Here is a 26,027-nt window from a genome sequence, read left to right on the forward strand (position 1 = left end):
TAAACAGTCAACCAGCACTTAACATTTAGAGAACGAATATACTCCACACAAGTTGAATATTAAGTTATTGTTTGGTGCATCACCCCAACATACAACGCAGAGTGAATACTTTCATTGTGTTATAAAGTACATACATAACGAGTACAGAGTCCATCAAACTCTGTCAGCAGCCTTCAAAGCTGACCTGATTTAGGAAGAGCTGGTGAGCGGCACCTCTAAACTGTGTTCACGCATCACTGCTTCTGTCAAGAGGACTGATACAGCTTACGCACGTGCGCACACACACACACGCACACACACACACACACACACACACACACACACACACACACACACACACACACACACACACACACACACACACACACACACACACACACACACACACACACACACACACACACACACACACACACACACACACACACACACACACACACACACACAAACACACACACACGCGCCGAGGGTGTCTCAGGGGGAGCTGGGATAGGCAAAAAAACACATTTCCATTTCCCCCATGCATATCAATACACACACTGGTACATGTGTGAAACAGGACAAATATAATCACTCATCTAATTACTTATTATATACACACACTCACACACAGCTATGTCTTACTATACCCCTAACCCTAAACCTAACCCTAACCTGAACCCTAAACCTAACCGTAGCACCTAAACCTAACTCTAATGTTAACCCTAACCCTAAACCTAACCCCTGAGCCTAAAATAGCCTTTTTACAAGTGAGGACTGGAAAAATGTCCTCACTTCTCTGATTTTTGTTGATTTACTATTCTTGTCAGGAAATCTGGTACTCACAGGTACAGTAAAACGTGTACACACACACACACACAATTTTGGACTATTTCACCCTGACCACATAGACGTGAGTCCGGGTCAGAATCAGTCCTTTCAGGGAGGATGTTAAGATCTGAGGTGGGACCAAGCCCAGGCAGCATCCGTTAACCCCGAGCCACGGTGGTGGCCAATCAATGCCTCCCTATGCCGTCTACGGTTTCAGACTTAAAAGGGAACACAAAAGAGCTGGACAGCCTTGTATAATGGACTCAATAGGACATCGAATGGCTTTTAGAGCCCTTTAATTTGACTGTTGTGTGTCTCACTGTCAGCTGAACGGAGAGAGAGAGAGAGAGAGAGAGAGAGAGAGAGAGAGCAGAATGAGCGAGAGAGAGAGAGAGCAGAATGAGAGAGAGAGAGAGAGCAGAATGAGAGAGAGAGAGAGAGCAGAATGAGCGAGAGAGAGAGAGAGCAGAATGAGCGAGAGAGAGAGAGAGCAGAATGAGAGAGAGAGAGAGAGCAGAATGAGAGAGAGAGAGAGAGCAGAATGAGAGAGAGAGAGAGAGCAGAATGAGAGAGAGAGAGAGAGCAGAATGAGAGAGAGAGAGCAGAAAGAGAGAGAGAGAGAGCAGAATGAGAGAGAGAGAGAGAGAGCAGAATGAGCGAGAGAGAGAGAGAGCAGAAAGAGAGAGAGAGAGCAGAAAGAGAGAGAGAGAGCAGAAAGAGAGAGAGAGAGAGAGAGAGAGCAGAAAGAGAGAGAGAGCAGAAAGAGAGAGAGAGCAGAAAGAGAGAGAGAGAGCAGAAAGAGAGAGAGAGAGAGAGAGAGAAAGAGAGAGAGAGCAGAAAGAGAGAGAGAGAGAGAGCAGAAAGAGAGAGAGAGAGAGAGAGCAGAATGAGCGAGAGAGAGAGAGAAGAATGAGCGAGAGAGAGAGCAAAATGAGCGAGAGAGAGAGAGAGAGCAGAATGAGCGAGAGAGAGAGAGAGAGAGAGAGAGAGAGAGAGCAGAAAGAGCGAGAGAGAGAGCAGAAAGAGCGAGAAGTGAGGAGGAATGCTCATATCATGTCTGTGTGGGTGGGGTGTGGCAAGTTGGTCTAAGAGACAGTCTCAAAACTGCAATAAATCTTCAAAACCTTCCCCTACCTCCATCCCTCTCTCTATTCGTCTCCTCGCTTCACCCTATCCTCGCCGACAAAGATCCAATCACAGTCCAATTATAAAGGGACACAAACAGGGTTGGCCCTGGGGGGATCAGGGCTGGACACAGTGTGCAACCCAACTCGCCTGCTATTCCCTATAGTGGGTTATGGGCCCTGGTTAAAAGTAGTGCACTACATAAGGAACTAAATAGGGAACTAAATAAATCTCAGTGATTTATCCGTGGGGAGTGATTCATAGAGCGGTAATGGAGTGGAGCATTCACCTAAAGCAGAGTGCTGCTCTGTTATTACACCATCACCCACTATTATCACTCACTACCATCACTCACTATTATCACTCACTACCATCACTCACTACCATCACTCACTACCATCACTCACTATTATCACTCACTATTATCACCCCCTACCATCACTCACTACCATCACTCACTAGTATCACTCACTAGTATCACTCACTACCGTCACTCACTACCATCACTCACTACCATCACTCACTACCCTCACTCACTACCCTCACTCACTACCCTCACTCACTACCATCACTCACGACCATCACTCACCACCACCACTCCCCACCATCACTCCCCACCATCACTCCCCACCATCACTCCCCACCACCACCATCACTCACCACCACCAATCACCATTACTCACCACCAACACCACCACTCACCACCACCCACCACCATCACTCACCACCACCACCATCACTCACCACCATCACCACTCACCACCACCACCACTCACCACCACCATCACTCACCACCACCACCACTCACCACCATCCCCATCACTCACCACCACCACTCCCCATAGGCACAACCAACAGGTAATATGTACCATTCATGTTATATTCACAGGCGGTCAGATTACATTTTGGGAGCGAAAGGTAATAATATTGACGTCGAAATAAGTGTGAATTATGTAAACATTCATATGTAAACATTAATCATTTGGTATTTGCCGCAAATAAAACTGTTTTAAAAAATGTATACTATTGATGCCGTTATTAAACCAGATTGTAAAAAAGGAAATAGGTGTTAAGAGATTATGAGGAAAGGTTTCGGTCTTAGATTCCTCCCGCACCGTGTTCACTGGAAATCTAGAGATCAATAACATTATTTGCATCTAAATGATATAAATGTTTGAGTAACAAAAGCCGTGAACCTCATTCTAGACTGTTTATGACAGGGGGAATATAGCTGCAAGCAGCACTTGACAACGTGCTACCAGGGAAGGTGATCTCAGCCTCAGTCAGATGCATCGCTATTCAAGTCCCTGTTGAGCACCACAATCATGCTACGATGCAGCGACAGCACTGCAAGCCACAGGTTGACCCACACAAATATGAACACACACACAAGCATTTACACACACAAGCATTTACACACACACACACACACACACACACACACACACACACACACACACACACACACACACACACACACACACACACACACACACACACACACACACACACACACACACACACACACACACACACACACACACACACACACACACACACACACACACACACACACCCTCAACACCACCACAGGCCACAGGTTCAGCAGCTGCCTAGTATCACTCTCCCTCTCTTCAATAATGCATGTTCTCTTTAGCTCGAGGCCCGCACCTCTCCTGGAGAGAGTGAATACCACTCCCTGCTGCACACATCCTAATGAGTCCAGCTAACACCGTGTCTCACAAAACACACCAGGGGCTCGGCAAGACTTGCTCGCATGCACCAAACTCTGAATACGCCTTCGTGCAGAGATTGTCAACTCAAATGATTCAAACCCATTTCTATTGTCACCCACAATCCTCTGTGTGTTAGACAGCATGTGTCAACTCTCTGCAGCTTGCTGCAGCCACACGGCTGAGAGGAAGGAAACACTGCATCCAGAGCGTTAGGACTTCTCCCAGCTACAACCTGCTGAGTTCTGTCTAACAGGCAGTACAGCACTGAGCTGCTTGTTAAACCACATCCAATACATCGTTCCCTGAGGCAAAGCCCTGAGCTGCCATACTGTACTATACTGCAGCTGGGCAGGCTGGGCACTTTTACTGCCAACTTTGTGTGGAAATGGGCTTTAGGAGGTAGTGTAACTATCTGGATAGATCACACAGACAGGGATAGTATAGATGGATCACACATACAGGGATAGTATGGATGGATCACACAGACAGGGATAGTATGGATGGATCACACAGACAGGGATAGTATGGATGGATCACACAGACAGGGATAGTATGGATGGATCACACAGACAGGGATAGTATGGATGGATCACACAGACAGGGATAGTATGGATGGATCACACAGACAGGGATAGTATGGATGGATCACACAGACAGGGATAGTATGGATGGATCACTGACACTGTTGTGGACAGGCAGAGAGGTAGCGCGTACGCTGCAGCTGGCAGCAGCACTAGTACCTCTTCAAGAATGGGAGAATTTGGGCTGGGCTTTTTCAGTGCAATACGAGCTATGACTACTACAGTAATACCACCATGAGTATTTATGTTAATAGTATTACTACTACAGTGACACCACACGGAGTATTTATGTTAATACTATTACTAATACAATAATAGCACATTTTGTATTTATGTTACTGCTATTACTACTACAGTGATACCACAATGAGTATTTATGTTAATACTATTACTACTACAATAATACCACCATGAGTATTTATGTTAATAGTATTACTACTACAGTGATACCACACTGAGTATTTATGTTAATACTATTACTACTACAATAATACCACCATGAGTATTTATGTTATTGTTATTAATACTACAATAATACCACGATGAATATTTATGTTACTGCTATTACTACTACAGCAATACCACAATGAGTATTTATGTTAATACTATTACTACTACAATAATACCACCATGCGTATTTATGGTATTGCTATTAATACTACAATAATACCACAATGAATATTTATGTTACTGCTATTACTACCAGTGTTTCTACTATTACTAAAATGATTATTTCTGTTAGCACTACTAATAATACAACCACTACCACACAGTAACTATGACTACCTTTACCTGACACTACTACCCACGCTTCAGTCCACTACCACACAGTAACTATGACTACCTTTACCTGACACTACTACCCAAGCTTCAGTCTACTACCACACAGTAACTATGACTACCTTTACCTGACACTACTACCCAAGCTTCAGTCTACTACCACACAGTAACTATGACTACCTTTACCTGACACTACTACCCAAGCTTCAGTCCACTACCACACAGTAACTATGACACTACTACCCAAGCTTCAGTCTACTACCACACAGTAACTATGACTACCTTTACCTGACACTACTACCCAAGCTTCAGTCTACTACCACACAGTAACTATGACACTACTACCCAAGCTTCAGTCTACTACCACACTGTAACTATGACTACCTTTAACTGACACTACTACCCACGCTTCAGTCCACTACCACACTGTAACTATGACTACCTTTAACTGACACTACTACCCACGCTTCAGTCTACTACCACACAGTAACTATGACTACCTTTACCTGACACTACTACCCACGCTTCAGTCTACTACCACACAGTAACTATGACTACCTTTACCTGACACTACTACCCACGCTTCAGTCTACTACCACACAGTAACTATGACTACCTTTACCTGACACTACTACCCACGCTTCAGTCTACTACCACACTGTAACTATGACTACCTTTACCTGACACTACTACCCAAGCTTCAGTCTACTACCACACAGTAACTATGACTACCTTTACCTGACACTACTACCCACGCTTCAGTCTACTACCACACAGTAACTATGACTACCTTTACCTGACACTACTACCCAAGCTTCAGTCCACTACCACACAGTAACTATGACTACCTTTACCTGACACTAGTCAGCAGCACTACCAGAACAGCAGCTCCACATCCAGCTGTACATACAACCGTACGGATGGAGACCTGTGTACGCCCCTGGCTATGGTGTGTGTGACACCTACATTGTAGTTGTGTGTGTGACTTACAGCGTGTATATGGCTTATAGAGTGTGTGACTAAGGGTGTGTGTGTGGGTGTTACGTTGTGTGAGTGGGTGTGTGTTACGGTGTAAGCGTGTGGGTGTGTGTATTACGGCGAGAGAGTGTGACTAAGGGTGTGTGTGTGTGTGTGTGTGTGTGTGTGCGTGCGTGCGTACATGTGTGTGTGTGTGTGTGTGTGTGTGTGTGTGTGTGAGACTTACAATGTGGGTGTGTGTGTAGCACCTGCTCCAGGTCACCCAGCATGGTGAGGATCACCTCCTTGTCCAGCTGAGCCGTGCCCTCGCGGGCGCCCCCCTCAGCCTCCTCCTCCGCCCAGTACCCCCTCTCCCTGCCACCCTGGTCCCCGACCCTGGTGCCCGCCGCTGATGCCACCTCGTCGTCTGAACGCCCGCTGCTGCCCTCTTCATCCGTACCCTCCTCCCTGGGCTTCCCCAGCTGCCCACGTGGCGGTTGCAATTGCCCGCCCAGCGATGCCCGCCCGACCGCCGTGCACCTCCATGGCACGGGGATGAGGGAGTGCTCCGACTGGGAGAGAACTTTGGTCAGGGAGAGGGACAGGGAGCGCGCCCTGGTGCCCCTCGCGCCCCCGCCATCCCTGGCTGGCTCCTTCCTGGGGCTGCCTCCTCGCGCTGGGGATGATGACAAGGACGAAGAGGATTTGGAAGGCGTGAGTGGGTCATCTAGCTCGAAGGAGTACACCCGCTGCTCGCCCTCGCTCAGCAGGGTCAGGTTGGTCAGGGAGCGCTGCTTGCGGAGGTTCAGGTTGTCTGGGAGGGGCTGGGGGGGTCGGCGAGGGGGGCTTCCACCCTGGTACACGGAGAACTCGGCGCCTCTCTTCATCTTCACCTCCTTTCTCTCGTTCACTCTCTCTCTGTTCGTCAGTGGGTGCTGGTCCACCTGTTTGGCTCTGTTCCCGGTCACATTCTGGCAGTGGTGGTTGGTGAGCCGGAGGAGGGGAGAGGAGAAGAGGGTGGTGAGAGAGGTGAAGACTCCTCTATCTGTGGGGGGGGGGCTTAGGTGGCCCCGTGTCCAGCGCTCACCGAGGGTCCAGGCTTCATCCAGATGGAGGGAGTGAGGGATGGAGGGAGGGAGAGCATGTCGCAGACGCCTGGGTGAAAAACTCCCCCCTCACGCACAGAAGAGTCCAGAGGCATCCTCCAGACATTGCATTCCCATGGTCACCCAGCTAATAACTGGTGCCACAGACACATACCAACACAAAAAAACAGACACTGCTTTACCTCCCCCTCCTCCTCCTCTTCTTTCTCTCTCCTCCACCTCAAAACAGCAAGAAGCGGTGAGGGGTGTGGATGAATGCGATTTTACATCTCTCTTTCTCACGCAATCTCTCTCTCTCCTCCGCTCTATTCTACTCTCTCTCTGCTTCTCTCTCTGCTTCTCCCTCTCTTTATCTTTCTCTATTAAGAGCAGAGGGGAGCATTTCATTCCTCTCTGCTCTCCTGTTAATTACCAGCTCAACAGAGCCTTTGCTTCTCTCCCTCTCTCCTCTCCTCACACCAGAGAATGGAGCCAGCACTCAGTCTCTCCGCTCTGTTCATTTTAGCATTCAGCCTGCAATTCTATCCTTCCTCTCTCTCTGCTGCTCTCTCTCTTACTCTCTGCCTCATCTGTTTCTCCCTCCTCTCTCTTCTCTCTCTCTCTCTCTCTCGTCTCGCTGGTTTCCCTTCCCTCTGCTGCAGTAGTGGCAGCCTCTGCTGTGGCTACTGCCGACCATCAAAGCACGTGTCTTCAGTCTCCACGTCTGCCCACTTCAGTTCAGGAAACGCCTCACCACAAGTCGCAGGGTACTTGGGGAGTATGTGTGTGAGTGAAAGAGTCAAAGGATGAAAATGCATGTTCAACACTGCTGCCTCCTCCTCTTCTCCCTCTTCTCCTCCCCCTTCTCCTCCCCCTCCCCTTCTCCCTCTTCTCCTCCCTTTCTCCTCCTCCCCTTCGCCCTCTTCTCATCCCCCTTCCCCTTCTCCCTCTTCTCCTCCCCTTCTCCCACGTCTCCTCCCTCTTCTCATCCCCCTCGTCTCCTCTTCTCCTCCCCTTCTCCCACTTCTCCTCCCTCTTCTCCTCCCCCTCGTCTCCTCTTCTCCTCCCCTTCTCCCACTTCTCCTCCCTCTTCTCCTCCCCCTCTTCTCCTCTTCTCCTCCCCTTCTCCCACTTCTCCTCCCCTTCTCCCCCCTCTCCCTCTCTGCTTTCCCTGATAAAAACCAGAGTGACTGGGAGTTGTTTGGACAGCACACCTGCGAGTTGCGGCTCCCTGATAGCCGTGCTGCGCTGATGCACAGGCTAATTAAACACTATAGGGTTAATGAGGTAAGGAGTAAAGCCCCGGCTCTCCTCTCGCCTCGACAAGACTACAGACTGTCTGTCAACAGAGTCAACACTTCCTCTAGTATTAATAACCTCAACAGTACAGACACACACACCATAGACAAACAACAGCCTTCATGTGACCACACATGCTATAAGCTCGTGATGCAGAGAAACTCATGGTAGCAGTTGCCCTGAGCAACCATATCCAAGGTGACATTAACTGCCATGGACAGAGATGGTATTTACAGTTGTAGGATCTTAATTTGACCAGTTTCTCCCCAGACATTTTTGTAGGGGTTGATACATTTTTAGTTAGGTCAAGTCTGACATTTTAAAATGTGTGCCAAGAGTGTGCAAAGCTGTCATCAAGGCAAAAGGTGGCTACTTTGAAGAATTTCAAATATAAAATATATTTTGATTTGTTTAACACTTTTTTGGGTTACTACATGATTCCATATGGTTTATTTCATAGTTTTGATGTCTTCACTATTATTCTAAATAAAGAAAAACCCTGGAATGAGTAGGTGTGTACAAACTTTTGACTGGTACTGTATGCCTACCTCTACATTGACGCTACACTGATCTTCTGTGAAATGACTGTAAGTTGAACCACCAAAATGTAAATGAAATGTAAACTCAGTGCTGCAGGAAATTTAGCCCGAAGATGATGAACCATAAGTAGCTTTTTGAAAGACTTCCTTCACTATAGAGGCTACCGCAGACTCACATTCCAGGCAAGGAGCAGTTCAGGAGTCAAAACGAAGAAAAAAAACAAGGGTGCAGTTTCCCCTAGGTACAGATCTAGGATCTGCTTTCCCTCCCTGAACCCTAACCTTATGAATAGTGAGGGAAAAGCAAAACTGACCCAGGATCAGTGTCTGGGGGCAACACAATCGTCCTGATACAGAAGTGAACCACCATGGTTCCTCAGATTATCATCTACATACGTTCATAAAAAGACCCCCAAAAACAGCAAAATCAGACTTTCTGAGTAGAACGCAGCTGCAAACATTTTCATAAATGAACAAATCGAAGCAGAAAGTTCGATGGAGTTTGGCTGACCGCGGCGCTCATTGTGCCGTGACCACAGCGTGTATATTACAGGTTTGGATGTAAAAACACAACATTCCAGACATTGTACTTCGGGTGTGGCTTTGTAAAGGCATACATTTAGAGGACTAAAGTAGCGCTATGTAGGGACCGTTCCCTTTGTAGACGACGATTTGGGGAGTCATTTGTTTTGTGACAGAACAATCTTTTGTTTCCCCATACCCAAATGACAAACCAGTTTATAGTAGAGCAAGGCCTAAGACATGCACTGTGTTTAGTTAACATGCAGACCCACTAGGCAGGAATACATAGCAATATCTATTTTCTATGTCACAATAGATGTACTATGATTTGGCAGATACCTGACCTGTAACACCAAAGCTACGTAATAACACGTCATCATTTCCAAAGGACATTATCCACATTACGTTTCCATCGCATTGAAATTCTATTGGTTTCTGTGTAAATGCCAACCTGAGCTGCAGCCCAGCCCACCACCCAGACAATACAGATTCTAGCTATCTCTGTCTCCTGCAGCCTCTGGCCACTGTCTATCTGGATGAGCCGCCACATCCCCACAGCTAGAACAAGACGCCGGGCGCCGGGGCGCAACCGACGACAACTGCGTAAACAAAGGGCCACAGATGCCTCCAGTGTCCGCCAGTCGTTCCTGACCTTTTCCCTTCGCCGTGTGAGGCGGGGATCAAGGGACCCCCCATGCTACCTCAAACACAAACATGCACACACGCATTCACCGGAAAGTACACACACATACAATGTACTGTAACACACACACACACACACACACACACACACACACACACACACACACACACACACACACACACACACACACACACACACACACACACACACACACACACACACACACACACACACACACGTGTCAGCGAGTGTTGCCCACCTGAGATTTCTTCCAGGCACTGCTTGGCAGTTTTGCTGTAGACCAGGTCTCCCTTGGTGGGGCTGAGGCAGTGGTCTGTGGGGGCCACCGTGGTACAGTCGTTCTCGGAGTACGTCCTGGGAGAAACAAACAAAGCCATGGTTATTCAGGAGCCACATTGCATAGAGTGTTTGTTTTCATGTGGTAAACAACCCAACGGGACGCGGAATGAAATACTCTTTTGTGCTTTTTCATATTTTCAACAGACGAAGATGAATTTCTCAGGAGGATCTCTTGGATGAAGTGAGGTTTTGTGGGTGAAGGGAAGTTTGTCTCTGTATCTGTGTGTACATGTGTGTGTGTGTGTGCATGCATGAGCCTGCCTATGTGGAGTCGAAATCCACATACTGGCTTGCATTCCCTGTCTCCCTATAGCCTATGGGCCCTGGTCAAAAGTAGTGCACTAAAAAGGGAATAGGGTACCATTTGGTAGGCAGCCTGTGTTTGTTCCCTTGCCTTGGGCAGAGATGTGAGAAACACAGCCAGACGTCCTGACGGCTGCTAGATAACTCTCCCTCACCGGCACACCCACAATAAAGCCTTTCCCCAGCCACCTGCACCGCCACAGATAAACTGGCATCCACAGAATGCTGCATCAGCCAATGAGTTGAGCACCGTGAAACCTCGGTTTCTAACATCCGCCCTACAAACTACTCCTAGATACATAGATTTTCACAGAGAGAGAGACATTCAGAAATATGGCAGCAATTTGACAGCCTGCAAAAAAGTGTAGTAATGGGTAAATGAATTGTTTACTGGGGAGGGTATATATTCTGACAACTCAGTTTAGGAATGTTTGTTATAAAGATGTACAACAAGGATCTCAAATCAGTCTAAAAATACCCTGATAAATGTACTGAGAACAGAACAAAGCACAGCACAGCCAATCATAAGTGAGAATCTCAGGTCGAATCAGGTCAGAGAGAGGACGCACATACAACGTTAACGTCACACAGCAGCGCCTTACAATCACCTCCCCGGCTGCTGTCAAAGGCGGAGGCAGGGGGACTGTAATCAACGAAACACAAACTGCAGCTAACTGCTGCCTCTGCTCTTCTCAGCCCCGGCTGCTCTGCTGTGGCACAGGAGAGGGAAGAAACCTAATTGGCCCTGAAATGATGGTAAATTGCGGCGCAGCGGGAGGCCCTAAGTGCGAGGCCGCTGACAGTTCCTCCTCTGTTCAGGCAGGTCGGCGGGGGCACACCTCCCTCCGGAAGGGAGTGAGAGAAACAGAGGAAAGGGGGAGGGAGGGAGACATGGGATACTATAGCCAGGATTGGACAAGTGAAGGGGAGAGGGAGGCGGGAGTGTGAGTGATCAGGTAGAACTGAGCATGTCAACCTATTGGCTGCTGAGCCACAGAAGACAACGTGCTTTTCATTTTGGTTGATTGCATCCTGGTTAAGTAGCTGAGCCGCTCATGATTAGGACCTGACATGAATACAAAGTAGGAGAGGGTTATGAAGAGAATCCCTTTTTAATGGCATGACATTACAGTGTATTTTGTGCGTTGCTTGTCTCCCATTTAATGCAGATGGAGAACAGGTTGGAGAACAACAGCCGTCAACTGCATCTGCCTATGAATGATAATCAGGGATGCCTGTTAATGGGCAAGACGGCGAGGTGCATTGGACGGATTAGGACTCATTCTCAATGGTGAGTCAGCGAGCAGCAGAGGGCATTGTGTGCCAAGGTTGAACCCTTCTTGGAAATAATAGAGAAAGAGAAGAGAGGGAAAAGTTCCCCGGAAGCCGATTATGGCTCGTTAATAGGACCCCCCCCCCCCCCCCCCCCCAAAAGGCCAGAACAGCTGTTAGCACGCCCGCCATCATGCACAGACTCTGTCTCTGACATCACAAAGCCCCCATCCAGTCGACAGATTGAAAGGTGGGAAATTAGCTTTGATGTGCGGCATCCGTCTGGAATCAAGGCTTCCAACTCTCTCCAGACACTCTAATAATAGGGGTTATTTGGGGCGCCATGGGATGCAGAGATTCAATTGGTTGTACACACATCAAGATGGAGTGTGACTGGACGGGCCAGCCCTCGTGTGCCTGTGTGTGACTGTAGGGTTGTCAAACGAGCCTTGGCACCACATGCAGTCCCGTGGGCACAATGACATAAGGCGGGATACGGATAAAGGAGTGGAAGTATGGAGGGATGGATGAGGGCCTCTTTTCTCCCCATGAAACCTGTTCTAGATGGATCATGATGAGAGACCAGTCAAGACGCAGCCTGCGTTCCAAATAGCTTCCTATATACCTTAAGAGCAGAAACCTGTGGGCCCTGGTCAAAAACAGTCCTCTGGTCAAAAGTAATGCACAACACAGGGATGCCATTGGGATCAGATGCATTTGATAAGACAAGTAAGGTTGAAAGAAAGGCTGGAACTTCATCTTGGAGTATAACTGTCACAGTAGAAGAGGTTATTTTAGACAAACATGCCCAATACTTCCCCCTCAATTCCACTAACAACGACTATCTAAACTGTCACAATAAATCCTTTCTTTTGTATTGTTCTCAACAAAGTTGAACTCCTTTGCAGAAATCAAGTGGCAAACAAGGGACATGTGCTGCATATAAAACACCCAAATGATGGACGGATCAGACACAAGTTCAGCTGAACTATGTCAGGTGGAACAGAGGGCCTTGGTGTAATGCTGCAGGCATAGACATCAGGACATGGAGGTAGTGAGGTTAGTTTGGGCTGTCATTCTAACAACCTGCTGAGGTTAGTTTGGGCTGTCATTCTAACAACCTGCTGAGGTTAGTTTGGGCTGTCATTCTAACAACCTGCTGAGGTTAGTTTGGACTGTCATTCTAACAACCTGCTGAGGTTAGTGTCATTCTAACAACCTGATGAGGTTAGTTTGGGCTGTCATTCTAACAACCTGCTGAGGTTAGTCTGGAGTGTCATTCTAACAACCTGCTGAGGTTAGTTTGGACTGTCATTCTAACAGCCTGCTGAGGTTAGTGTCATTCTAACAACCTGATGAGGTTAGTTTGGGCTGTCATTCTAACAACCTGCTGAGGTTAGTTTGGACTGTCATTCTAACAACCTGCTGAGGTTAGTTTGGACTGTCATTCTAACAACCTGCTGAGGTTAGTGTCATTCTAACAACCTGATGAGGTTAGTTTGGGCTGTCATTCTAACAGCCTGCTGAGGTTAGTTTGGAGTGTCATTTTAACAACCTGCTGAGGTTAGTTTGGACTGTCATTCTAACAACCTGATGAGGTTAGTTTGGGCTGTCATTCTAACAACCTGATGAGGTTAGTTTGGGCTGTCATTCTAACAGCCTGCTGAGGTTAGTTTGGAGTGTCATTTTAACAACCTGCTGAGGTGAGTTTGGACTGTCATTCTAACAACCTGCTGAGGTTAGTTTGGACTGTCATTCTAACAACCTGATGAGGTTAGTTTGGGCTGTCATTCTAACAGCCTGCTGAGGTTAGTTTGGAGTGTCATTTTAACAACCTGCTGAAGTTAGTTTGGACTGTCATTCTAACAACCTGCTGAGGTTAGTTTGGACTGTCATTTTAACAACCTGCTGAGGTTAGTGTCATTCTAACAACCTGCTGAGGTTAGTTTGGACTGTCATTCTAACAACCTGCTGAGGTTAGTTTGGGCTGTCATTCTAACAACCTGCTGAGGTGAAGGGAGTGCACCAGAGCTGAGGGGAAGGCAGTGTACCAGAGCTGATGGGAAGGCATTGTACCAGAGCTGAGGGGAAGGCAGTGTACCAGAGCTGAGGGGAAGGCAGTGTACCAGAGCTGAGGGGAAGGCAGTGTACCAGAGCTGAGGGGAAGGCTGAGGAGAAGGCAGTGTACCAGAGCTGAGGGGAAGGCAGTGTACCAGAGCTGAGGGGAAGGCAGTGTACCAGAGCTGAGGGGAAGGCAGTGTACCAGAGCTGAGGGGATGGCTGTGCACCAGACCTGAGGGGAAGGCTGAGGAGAAGGCAGTGCACCAGAGCTCATTTGGGTAATTGTGATTTGATTGTGCATTTTTCTTTGTATTTTAAGTGAACATCCTACAAAGCCCTCTATAGAAAAGTCCAAGTCTGTTAACAGCCTTGAAGACAAAGGCTGTCAGATGAGGATTCTTAACTTGATGGGATTACTCCCCCAGGTTTCTAGTGGTATGCACGCACGTACACACACAGACACAGACACACACACACACACGCACAGCTGCACATACACAGACAGTCTCACCTATACATGAAGGGGGCGACGGTGGCTGTGTTGGGGTGGTTGTGCTGCTGCTGCTGGGGGAGCTGCACCGCTCCGTTCCCCCCCATGGCCCCTGGGGGCTGGGACAGGGCAGAGGTGCTGGTGGAAGACACCATGTTGCTTCGCCGGCCCTCCAGGCCCCCCAGGGAGCGCTGCTGCATGTAGTAGCCCCCCTGGCCCCCTTTAACCACCTTGGCCTTGTCCCCTTCCCTGCCCCCTCCACTACCACCCTGGGTGGCCTGGGTCTGGGCTTGACCGCCGGCCGGCTTCCCCGTAGCCGAGGGGGCCTTGAGCCCAGGCTTGGGGATTCCACTGGAGGCAGGGGGGATGGCGCTGTCCTTCTTGCCCGCTGCAGGCTTGCCTCCCTTGGGGATGAGGCTGGCGATCTTAGAGGTCTTCTTGGATGGATCCACCATGGGTTCCCGTTGTTCCTCTTTGGGAGGGGTGCTGGCCTTACCTCCTTTGCTCCTGCTCTTATCCTCCTTGTCTTTGGGCTGGGGCAGGGACTTATTGCTGCCGCCGGTGGAGGGCGACGAGTCCTTCACACAGCCCTTGTTGGCTGCTGCCAGGGAGGGGGGCGAGGCAGTCTTGGCCAGCGGCTTGGTGCTGTTGCTGCTGCTAGTACACATTGACGACGTTGGCTCCGTTATGCTTAGCCCTTCCTCGCCGTACTCCGACATGTCATCCTCCTCCTGCAAGGCCATCTCGGCCACCGACGGCGAAGTCCGCGAGGCCGAGCGAGGGTTGATCATCCGGAACTTGTCCAGCATGGATCTCTGGGAGGCGCCAGCGACAGAGCCCGACTTGGGCGCCTCGGTCATGGGGGGCCGTAGGCGGTCGGAGGCGGGGGGTGGGGTGGGCGAGTGAGAGGGCGAGGTGGAGACCGAGAGCATGGAGGAGGTGGCACTGTGCTTCATGTTCATGGACTTACTGCGCCAGGACTTGCCGGCGGTGGGGGAGGGGATGGCAGAGGCCAGCTGCTGCCCGCTGAGGCTGGTGGGCACTGGGGCACCTCCGTTCATGCTGCCAGGCAGAGGGATGCTCTTTGCCGATTCTGCAAGGGAGACAGATAAACAGACACACCACAGTTACATCAACCGTCTCAGGAACACAACTGGATCAATACATGCACATGTGGTCTCATATACTGAGAGAACAATTTGGATTGAAAATGAAATGGCAGGTACTTTCTATATAGAGCCAAATATTCACCATCATTGAGTCATCTACAGCAGGGGTGTCAAACTTCATGGAGGGCCTAGTGCCTGCAGTTTTACGTTTTGTCCTTTCATTGAATCCCTAGACCACCAGGTGTGGGGAGTTCCTTACTAATTAGTGACCTTAATTCATCAATCAAATACAAAGGAGGAGGGACACTCGGCCCTCCGTGAAATGAGTCTGACACCTGTGATCTACAGCCTCTGGCACTTTGACAGAAGAACCATCATTGCAGTAAAAACGCTCTCAAAAGTAGCACGCTATGATATAAAAGCACACAGGGTCTTCCCCAACAACAGGTATGACTAGAGTAGTCCATCACATGGGAGCCTTCCATTGGCTTCACGCTGGTGTCTCAAAGATGTTGTTGAACCCAGCCCAGGATCCACTACACTGTCACATTTACACTTCTACTACATGATCACAAGCAGAGAGAAAGAGAGGGAGAGAAGGAGAGAGAGGGAGATGAAGAGGGGAGAGAGGGGGGGGGGGAGAGACAGAGAGACAGAGACAGAAACAGAGATAGAGAGAGAGAGAGAGAAAGAGAGAAAGAGAGAGAGACAGAGACAGAGACAGAGACAGATAGACAGAGACAGAGAGAGAGAGGGAGAGAAGGAGAGAGAGGGAGAGAAAGAGGGGAGAGAGGGGGGGGAGAGACACAGGGAGACAGAGACAGAGACAGAGACACAGAGAGAGAGAGAGGGAGAGAAGGAGAGAGAGGGAGAGAAAGAGGGGAGAGAGGGGGGGGAGAGACACAGGGAGACAGAGACAGAGAGACAGAGAGAGAGAGAGAGATAAAAACGAGAGCGATGTTGTTTGGATGGGTCAGCAGGCATTTTCTGCACCACGGGAGACAGACATTGCTCTCTCTGCTAGGCTGCAGGGGGGATTGGTTGGTAAGGATGGGGGGCATAGTCGGGGGGTAGGAACAAAAAAGAAACGGAGCAGATCGGCAATGCGCTATCCAAATCTTTCCCACTGCAAACAGATCCTAGTGCAGCAGTGCAGCAGTGCAGCCTGCTGCGCGCTCAAGCAAAAAATGTACTCAGCAATTGATTCTGCGAAACCTAAAACTGTTGCCGTTTCCCCTTGTGACAGTGGAATGCCAGCAATTCACCCCCTGGGCCAAAGTTGCCTGGGAACTTGGCAGGTGTCTAATGCCAACAGAAAATATTTTTTTTTACTAGTGTGGCGTTGGAAAGCAAGAATGGGTTGATACATGAATAAAACAACTGTATACTCGCTTTCAAAAGAACCGGGGTGTTTCAGAACACACACACACACACACACACACACACACACACACACACACACACACACACACACACACACACACACACACACACACACACACACACACTCACTCACACACGCGCACACACGCGCACACACGCGCACACACGCGCACACACGCGCACACACGCGCAGAGACACAGACACACACACTCTATGACGTGTCGGCGCTACACTAGATGGACACAACCACGCCTCACGTACACCCATCCGCCAGGAGCGTGAGATAACCGATGGTCCCGTTAGCCGCTCAGCAGTGGCTCTGACCTTCTGAAGGACCCCCATTTCTCCTCTCTAGTGGGTGTTCAAATCATCATCAATCCCCTAGCAGACGCCTCCCGGCCCCTACGCTGTGCTTTCCATGGAGATACATTGATACTGTGCTGCTACTTTCTACCAAGGGGAGAAGTTAGTGATAGGAAATGCATTGCAACCTTAAGGATTATACAATATACTGTATATACAAAAGTATGTGGACACCCCTTCAAATTATTGGATTCGGCTATTTCAGCAACACCCGTTGCTGACAGGTGTATACAATTGAGCACACAGCCATGCAATCTCCATAGACACACATTGGCAGCAGAATGGCCTTACTGAAGAGCTTAGTGACTTTCAACGTGGCACCGTCAAGTCAGTTCGTCAAATTTCTGCCCTGCTAGAGCTCCCACGGTCAACTGTAAGTTCTGTTATTGTGAAGTGGTAACGTTTACAAGCAACAACAGCTCAGCCACGAAGTGGTAGGACACCCAAGCTCACAGAACAGAACCACAGAGTGTTGGAGCGCATAGCGTGTAAATATCGTCTGTCCTCGGTTGCAACACTAACTACCGAGTTCCAAACTGCCTCTGGAAGCAACGTCAGCAGTCGGGAGCATCATGAAATGGGTCTCCATGGCTGAGCATCCGCACACAAGCCTAAGATCACCATGCACAATGCCAAGCGTCGGCTGGAGTGGTGTAAAGCTCGCCACAATTGGACTCTGGATCAGTGAAATCGCGCTCTCTGGAGTGATGAATTACGCTTCACCATCTGGCAGTCCGACGGACTAACGTGGGTTTTTTGCGGATGCCAGGAGAACTCTACCTGCCCGAATGCCTAGTTCCAACTGTAAAGTATGGTGGAGGACGAATAATAGTCTGGGTCTGTTTTTCATGGTTCGGGCTCCTTAGTTCCAGTGAAGGGAAATCTGACATTCTAGACGATGGAAGCAAGTCCCCGCAGCAATGTTCCAACATCTAGTGGAAAGCCTGTCCAGATGAGTGGAGGCTGTTATAACAGCAAAGGGGGGACCAACGCCCTATTAATGCCCATGATTTTGGAATGAGATGTTTGACGAGCAGGTGTCCACATACATTTTGGTCATGTAGTGTATGTTTGCTTTCTATTGTTGATTGATGTAGTGTCAAAGAGCAGGGACATGCTGCGATTCACATTCACTATATAGAACTGCCTGTCCTCTCCATCTCCTCATTCAGCTCTACTCTCCATAAACCACAGTACTTCTCAAAGGATGCTCGATGGTTTATGGAACCACATTATTTTCAAACCTGCATGATGGAATTCTATCTATGCTGAGTCATAAACACAACAATATAGCTGAACTGGTGGCCTTTCCAGGGACGCAGCCTCGGCCTGAGGCACTGTGATTCTCCCTAACCGTGCAGTATTTTCCCCAGAGGCAAGGGAAGGAGGAGGGCTTTAGCTGCCGCCACGCGAGGCGCCGAAACACTAATCAGCTTATGATCTGGGCCACAGCCTTTAAAACCTTACGACGTCTGTAAACGTGTCAGTCCACGGCAGGAACATGTAAGCTGGCAAACGCCAAGTCATCTCTTTAAAGACCAGCTTGTGTGTGTGTGTGTGTGAGAGAGAGAGTGTTAAGACACAGATAGAAAAAGAGAGAAAGATAGAGAGAGAGAAAGATAGAAATAGTGTGTGTGTCTCATGACTAGCCCGACTGCTCTTCCTGCCCAGAATCTCACTTAACCCTTACATCTTACAAAAAAATACCCCAATGCCCCAGGGCAGTGATTGGGGACACTGCCCTGTATAGGGTGCCGTCTTTCGGATGGGACGTTAAACGGGTGTCCTGACTCTCTGAGGTCATTAAAGATCCCATGGCACTTATCGTAAGAGTAGGGGTGTTAACCCCGGTGTCCTGGCTAAATTCCCAATCTGGCCCTCAAACCATCATGGTCACCTAATAATCCCCAGTTTACAATGGGCTTATTCATCCCCCTCCTCTCCCCTGTAACTATTCCCCAGGTCGTTGCTGCAAATGAGAACGTGTTCTCAGTCAACTTACCTGGTAAAATAACGGTAAAATAAAAATAAAAAATAAAAATCTAAGAAGCCCAGTCATTCTTGTGATAGGCTGACAGAGCTTGCCCTCACACCATGGAAACAGCCGTGAAAGTTGGGCAACAGAAATGCCACGCTTGATTTGATTTCTTTGTCGGAGTGGCGGGCAACACTGTGATAAGATTGTGAATGAGGGCCGAAGTGTTTGGGATTCAGTATGCGCGGCCAGCGAATGAACCACGTCTTTAAAGATAACAGGGGACCGAAGGATGCCATTATATACCAATCGGCTGACGCCACCGCCACCAACGCCCCAGAGAAGAAGTAGAGACTTGGCGTTACCATAGCAACACACTCTTTCACAACCGCTTACTTCATCGGCTGAGAGTGAAATGTCACTTCTGCTGGCTGGGCGCTGGACCCTCACACGTCTGCTGCTCAGTGCTCACACACCATCGTGTGGCACGCAAACACACACACACATGCCCCCCCCACACACACGCCACCCCACCCCTACACACACGCCGCCCCGCCCCTACAAACACACACACACACACACACACACACACACACACACACACACACACACACACACACACACACACACACACACACACACACACACACACACACACACACACTGAGCTGAGTAAATCCTCTTGTAATAAACACCAAGTCCCAATATCTGTGAGCCTGCCCTTATTTTCTCTCCCTTTGGACAGCTGTAAGTGTCCCCAATGGCACCCTACTCCCTATATAGTGCACTTAAATAGGGAATAGGTTGCCATTTGGGACGCAGACCCTGTCACCCTGAGCTGGCCTGCACTAGCCTGCAGCTCTTGCTTTTTACATGATCTCTTCAGACAGGCTCTTCTGCCATGACTAGACTCTCAATTCCCTGTCTTTTGCTAAAGGTTTAGCTGCATCATTGAAATTTATCTGACATTTCCTTGGAATCGTTTGATTTGACCCCCAAATTTAAGCCTCCACCCTCGCAGGGATGAGTTAATCTTATCTACAGTGGGCCTAAAGTTGAGTCCTTAGGCTGGGGTCAAACTCTCACTCCCAATGACATAACTCCCCCATTGGCAAACTGTTGAGGAGAGCGACTGGCGACTGGCCATGTTACGCAAGGCTGATTAAAATAGATTGGAAATGTGTTGAGCTGCATACAGAGAAAACAATCGACATACACAAAAACATTCTGAATCACACACATTAAAACAGACCTGTATCAAGATTAAAGATTGGAATTGCATTATTAAGTACAATATTAAATGCTTAAGTACCAGGCTGATTCATAAGCATGGACATGACTCCCAAGTTTAACACTGGACTAGTGACTGATAGACAAGCAGCAGACTGCCTCTTCATCCACCTGTACACCATGCAATTAGCTCCCCCGGGTCATACTGCCAGTGAGTAGTGAGAGAGAGGAGAGACAGATAACATACTGCCAGTGAGAGGGAGGGGAGACAGACAACATACTGCCAGTGAGAGGGAGGGGAGACAGACAACATACTGCCAGTGAGAGTTAGGGGAGACAGACAACATACTGCCAGTGGGTAGTGAGAGAGAGGGGAGACAGACAATATACTGCCAGTGAGAGGGAGGGGAGACAGACAACATACTGCCAGTGAGAGGGAGGGGAGACAGACAACATACTGCCAGTGAGTAGTGAGAGAGAGGGGAGACAGACAACATACTGCCAGTGAGAGGGAGGGGAGACAGACAACATACTGCCAGTGAGAGGGAGGGGAGACAGACACCATACTGCCAGTGAGAGGGAGGGGAGACAGACAACATACTGCCAGTGAGAGGGAGGGGAGACAGACAACATACTGCCAGTGGGTAGTGAGAGAGAGGGGAGACAGACAATATACTGCCAGTGAGAGAGAGGGGAGACAGACAACATACTGTCAGTAAGAGGGAGGGGAGACAGACAACATACTGCCAGTGGGTAGTGAGAGGGAGGGGAGACAGACAACATACTGCCAGTGAGAGGGAGGGGAGACAGACAACATACTGCCAGTGGGTAGTGAGAGAGAGGGGAGACAGACAACATACTGCCAGTGAGAGAGAGGGGAGACAGACAACATACTGCCAGTGAGAGAGAGGGGAGACAGACAACATACTGCCAGTGAGAGGGAGGGGAGACAGACAACATACTGCCAGTGGGTAGTGAGAGAGAGGGGAGACAGACAACATACTGCCAGTGAGAGAGAGGGGAGACAGACCACATACTGTCAGTAAGAGGGAGGGGAGACAGACAACATACTGCCAGTGAGAGGGAGAGGAGACAGACCACATACTACCAGTGAGAGAGAGGGGAGACAGACAACATACTGCCAGTGAGAGGGAGAGGAGACAGACCACATACTACCAGTGAGAGAGAGGGGAGACAGACAACATACTGCCAGTGGGTAGTGAGAGAGAGGGGAGACAGACAACATACTGCCAGTGGGTAGTGAGAGAGGGGGGAGACAGACAACATACTGCCAGTGGGTAGTGAGAGAGAGGGGAGACAGACAACATACTGCCAGTGGGTAGTGAGAGAGAGGGGAGACAGACAACATACTGCCAGTGGGTAGTGAGAGAGAGGGGAGACAGACAACATACTGCCAGTGAGAGAGAGGGGAGACAGACCACATACTGTCAGTAAGAGGGAGGGGAGACAGACAACATACTGCCAGTGAGAGGGAGAGGAGACAGACCACATACTACCAGTGAGAGAGAGGGGAGACAGACAACATACTGCCAGTGAGAGGGAGAGGAGACAGACCACATACTACCAGTGAGAGAGAGGGGAGACAGACAACATACTGCCAGTGGGTAGTGAGAGAGAGGGGAGACAGACAACATACTGCCAGTGGGTAGTGAGAGAGGGGGGAGACAGACAACATACTGCCAGTGGGTAGTGAGAGAGAGGGGAGACAGACAACATACTGCCAGTGGGTAGTGAGAGAGAGGGGAGACAGACAACATACTGCCAGTGGGTAGTGAGAGAGGGGGGAGACAGACAACATACTGCCAGTGGGTAGTGAGAGAGAGGGGAGACAGACAACATACTGCCAGTGGGTAGTGAGAGAGGGGGGAGACAGACAACATACTGCCAGTGAGTAATGAGAGAGAGGAGAGAGACAAACGACACAAACCCCAAGAAAGAAGGACCATGGAGTTGGCTGTTCCCACCAGGAGACATTAGCTCTGTTTTAGGTGGTAAAGTAGGGTGTGAGTAATGGTTTAAACGGTGGAAGGGGGGTACTGAGGAAACAGAAAAACCTTCACTCCCTTTCTGGATGGGGGATTCATGTGTCCCAAATGGCATCCTATTCTATATAAAGTGACCTACTTTTGACTAGAGTCCTATGGGCCGAGCTAAAAAGTAGTTAACTATAAAAGGAATAGGGTGCCATTTGGGAGACAACCACTGTGTCAACAGGTCTGGGCAAATGGGACACAGGGGACAGTGAAGGTACTGGTGTAAATCTAGTGGGCTGGTTCTGGCCAAAATAAACAGGGTCGGTGACCGGGGTCTGTTCATGGTTGGTAGACTGTTGTTCTCTGTTAACGTGTATGGGAAGAGGGAGAAACGGATAAAGAGAGAGAGAGAGGGGAGAGGCATTGAAAGAGAGAGGGAGAGAGTGGGACAGAGAGCGAGAGAAAGAGGAAGGGGAGAGGGGGTGAAAGAGAAAGAGAGAGAGAGAGAGAGAGAGAGAGAGAGAGAGAGAGAGAGAGAGAGAGAGAGAGAGAGAGAGAGAGAGAGAGAGAGAGAGAGAGAGAGAGAGAGTGTAGGGATGGAGAAGCATGAGGAAAAAGAGTCTCCCGTTGACTGGCCCTGAACTGACGACTGACGACCATAACTCCATTGACGACCATTACTCTACTGACGAACATTACTCTACTGACGAATATAACTCTACTGACGACCATAACTCTACTGACAACTATAACTCTACTGACGACCATAACTCCATTGACGACCATAACTCCATTGACGACCATAACTCTACTGACGACCATTACTCTACTGACGACGATAACTCTACTGACGACCATAACTCCATTGACGACCATAACTCCATTGACGACCATTACTCTACTGACGACCATTACTCTACTGACGACCATAACTCTACTGACGACCATAACTCCATTGACGACCATAACTCCATTGACGACCATAACTTCATTGAAGACCATTACTCTACTGACGACCATAACTCCATTGACGACCATAACTCTACTGACGACCATAACTCCATTGACGACCATAACTCTACTGACGACCATAACTCTACTGACGACCGTAGCTCTACTGACGACCATTACTCCATTGACGACCATAACTCCATTGACGACTGTAACTCTACTGACGACCATAACTCTTACTGACGACCATAACTCCATTGACGACCATAACTCTACTGACGACCATAACTCTACTGATGACCATAACTCTACTGACGACCATAACTCTACTGACGACCATAACTCCATTGACGACCATAACTCTACTGACGACCATTACTCTACTGACGACGATAACTCTACTGACGACCATAACTCTACTGACGACCATAACTCTACTGATGACCATAACTCTACTGACGACCATAACTCTACTGACGACCATAACTCCATTGACGACCATAACTCCATTGACGACCATAACTCCATTGACGACCATTACTCTACTGACGACCATAACTCCATTGACGACCATAACTCTACTGACGACCATAACTCCATTGACGACTATAACTCTACTGACGACCATTACTCTATTGACGACCATAACTCTACTGACGACCATAACTCTACTGATGACCATAACTCTACTGATGAATGTAGCTCTACTGACGACCATTACTCCATTGACGACCATAACTCTACTGACGACCATAACTCTACTGACGACCATAACTCTACTGACGACCATAACTCTACTGACGACCATAACTCTACTGACGACCATAACTCTACTGACGACCATAACTCCATTGACGACCATAACTCTACTGACGACCATAACTCCATTGACGACCATAACTCTACTGACGACCATAACTCCATTGACGACCATAACTCTACTGACGACCATAACTCCATTGATGACCATAACTCTACTGACGACCATAACTCCATTGACGACCATAACTCTACTGACGACCATAACTCCATTGACGACCATAACTCTACTGACGACCATAACTCCATTGACGACTGTAACTCTACTGACGACCATAACTCTTATTGACGACCATAACTCCATTGATGACCATAACTCTACTGACGACCATAACTCTTACTGACGACCATAACTCCATTGACGACCATAACTCTACTGACGACCATAACTCCATTGATGACCATAACTCTACTGACGACCATAACTCTTACTGACGACCATAACTCCATTGACGACTGTAACTCTACTGACGACCATTACTTTTTCAGAGTAAAAAGCCAACTCGCAATGCAACGCAGACTATGGACTGGTCGCGACTGAGTCAATCTATACGTCATGTTATGATTGATGGAACAAGAGTAACACGAACTCCTTCTGTTGTGACGTAGGAGTCTCTTAACTCGTCTTCAACCCAAAGATCACTGCATTACTCAACGTCTGTGTCCCAAACGGCACCCTACAATGTCTTGGTCCAGTGACTGAGGAGTCTGGGTGGTTCTAGACATCATTGGGCTGGAAAACGGACGGATGGTAAAATGAAAAACCAGGTGATGTAGATATGCTAGAAGCTCCATCCACTTGGTAATGATACACTTTCATCACCGTGTCAATACATATTTCGACACATCCTGCCACCAATGTATCATGATCAAAAATAATAACATTCTACTAAGATATATAACTCTACTGACGACCATAACTCCATTGATGACCATAACTCTACTGACGACCATAACTCCATTGATGACCATAACTCTACTGACGACCATAACTCTTACTGACGACCATAACTCTATTGACGACCATAACTCTTACTGACGACCATAACTCTACTGACGACCATAACTCTACTGACGACCATAACTCTACCGACGACCATAACTCTACTGACGACCGTAACTCTACTGACGACCATAACTCCATTGATGACCATAACTCCATTGACGACCATAACTCCATTGACGACCATAACTCCATTGACAACCATAACTCCATTGACGACCATAACTCCATTGACGACCATAACTCTACTGACGACCATAACTCTACTGACGACCATAACTCTACTGACGACCGTAGCTCTACTGACGACCATAACTCTACTGACGACCATAACTCCATTGACGACTGTAACTCTACTGACGACCATAACTCCATTGACGACTGTAACTCTACTGACGACCATAACTCTTACTGACGACCATAACTCCATTGACGACTGTAACTCTACTGATGACCATTACTCCATTGACGACCATAACTCTACTGACGACCGTAACTCTACTGACGACCATAACTCTACCGACGACCGTAACTCTACTGACGACCATAACTCTACCGACGACCGTAACTCTACTGACGACCATAACTCTACCGACGACCATAACTCTACCGACGACCATAACTCTACCGACGACC

The 26,027-nt window shown here is 48.5% G+C and overlaps 2 protein-coding genes across 9 annotated transcripts in view; one reads left to right on the forward strand and one right to left on the reverse strand.

Moving 5' to 3' along the window:
• The window catches only part of LOC129864961 (neuron navigator 3-like), a 290,755-nt gene that overhangs the window by 81,914 nt on the left and 182,814 nt on the right, over positions 1-26,027 (forward strand). The window lies entirely within an intron of this gene.
• The window catches only part of LOC129864963 (neuron navigator 3-like), a 46,989-nt gene that overhangs the window by 13,848 nt on the left and 7,114 nt on the right, over positions 1-26,027 (reverse strand). Inside the window, exons 2-3 of the mRNA XM_055937315.1 lie at positions 14,585-15,656; positions 10,337-10,452 (exon numbers count right to left, since the gene is read on the reverse strand). Of these exons, the coding sequence (XP_055793290.1) occupies positions 10,337-10,452; positions 14,585-15,656 (1,188 nt within the window). The remainder of the gene's footprint in view (positions 1-10,336; positions 10,453-14,584; positions 15,657-26,027) is intronic.

The sequence above is a fragment of the Salvelinus fontinalis genome, chromosome 11 (assembly GCF_029448725.1).
Source record: "Salvelinus fontinalis isolate EN_2023a chromosome 11, ASM2944872v1, whole genome shotgun sequence".
Taxonomy (NCBI): Eukaryota; Metazoa; Chordata; class Actinopteri; order Salmoniformes; family Salmonidae; genus Salvelinus; species Salvelinus fontinalis.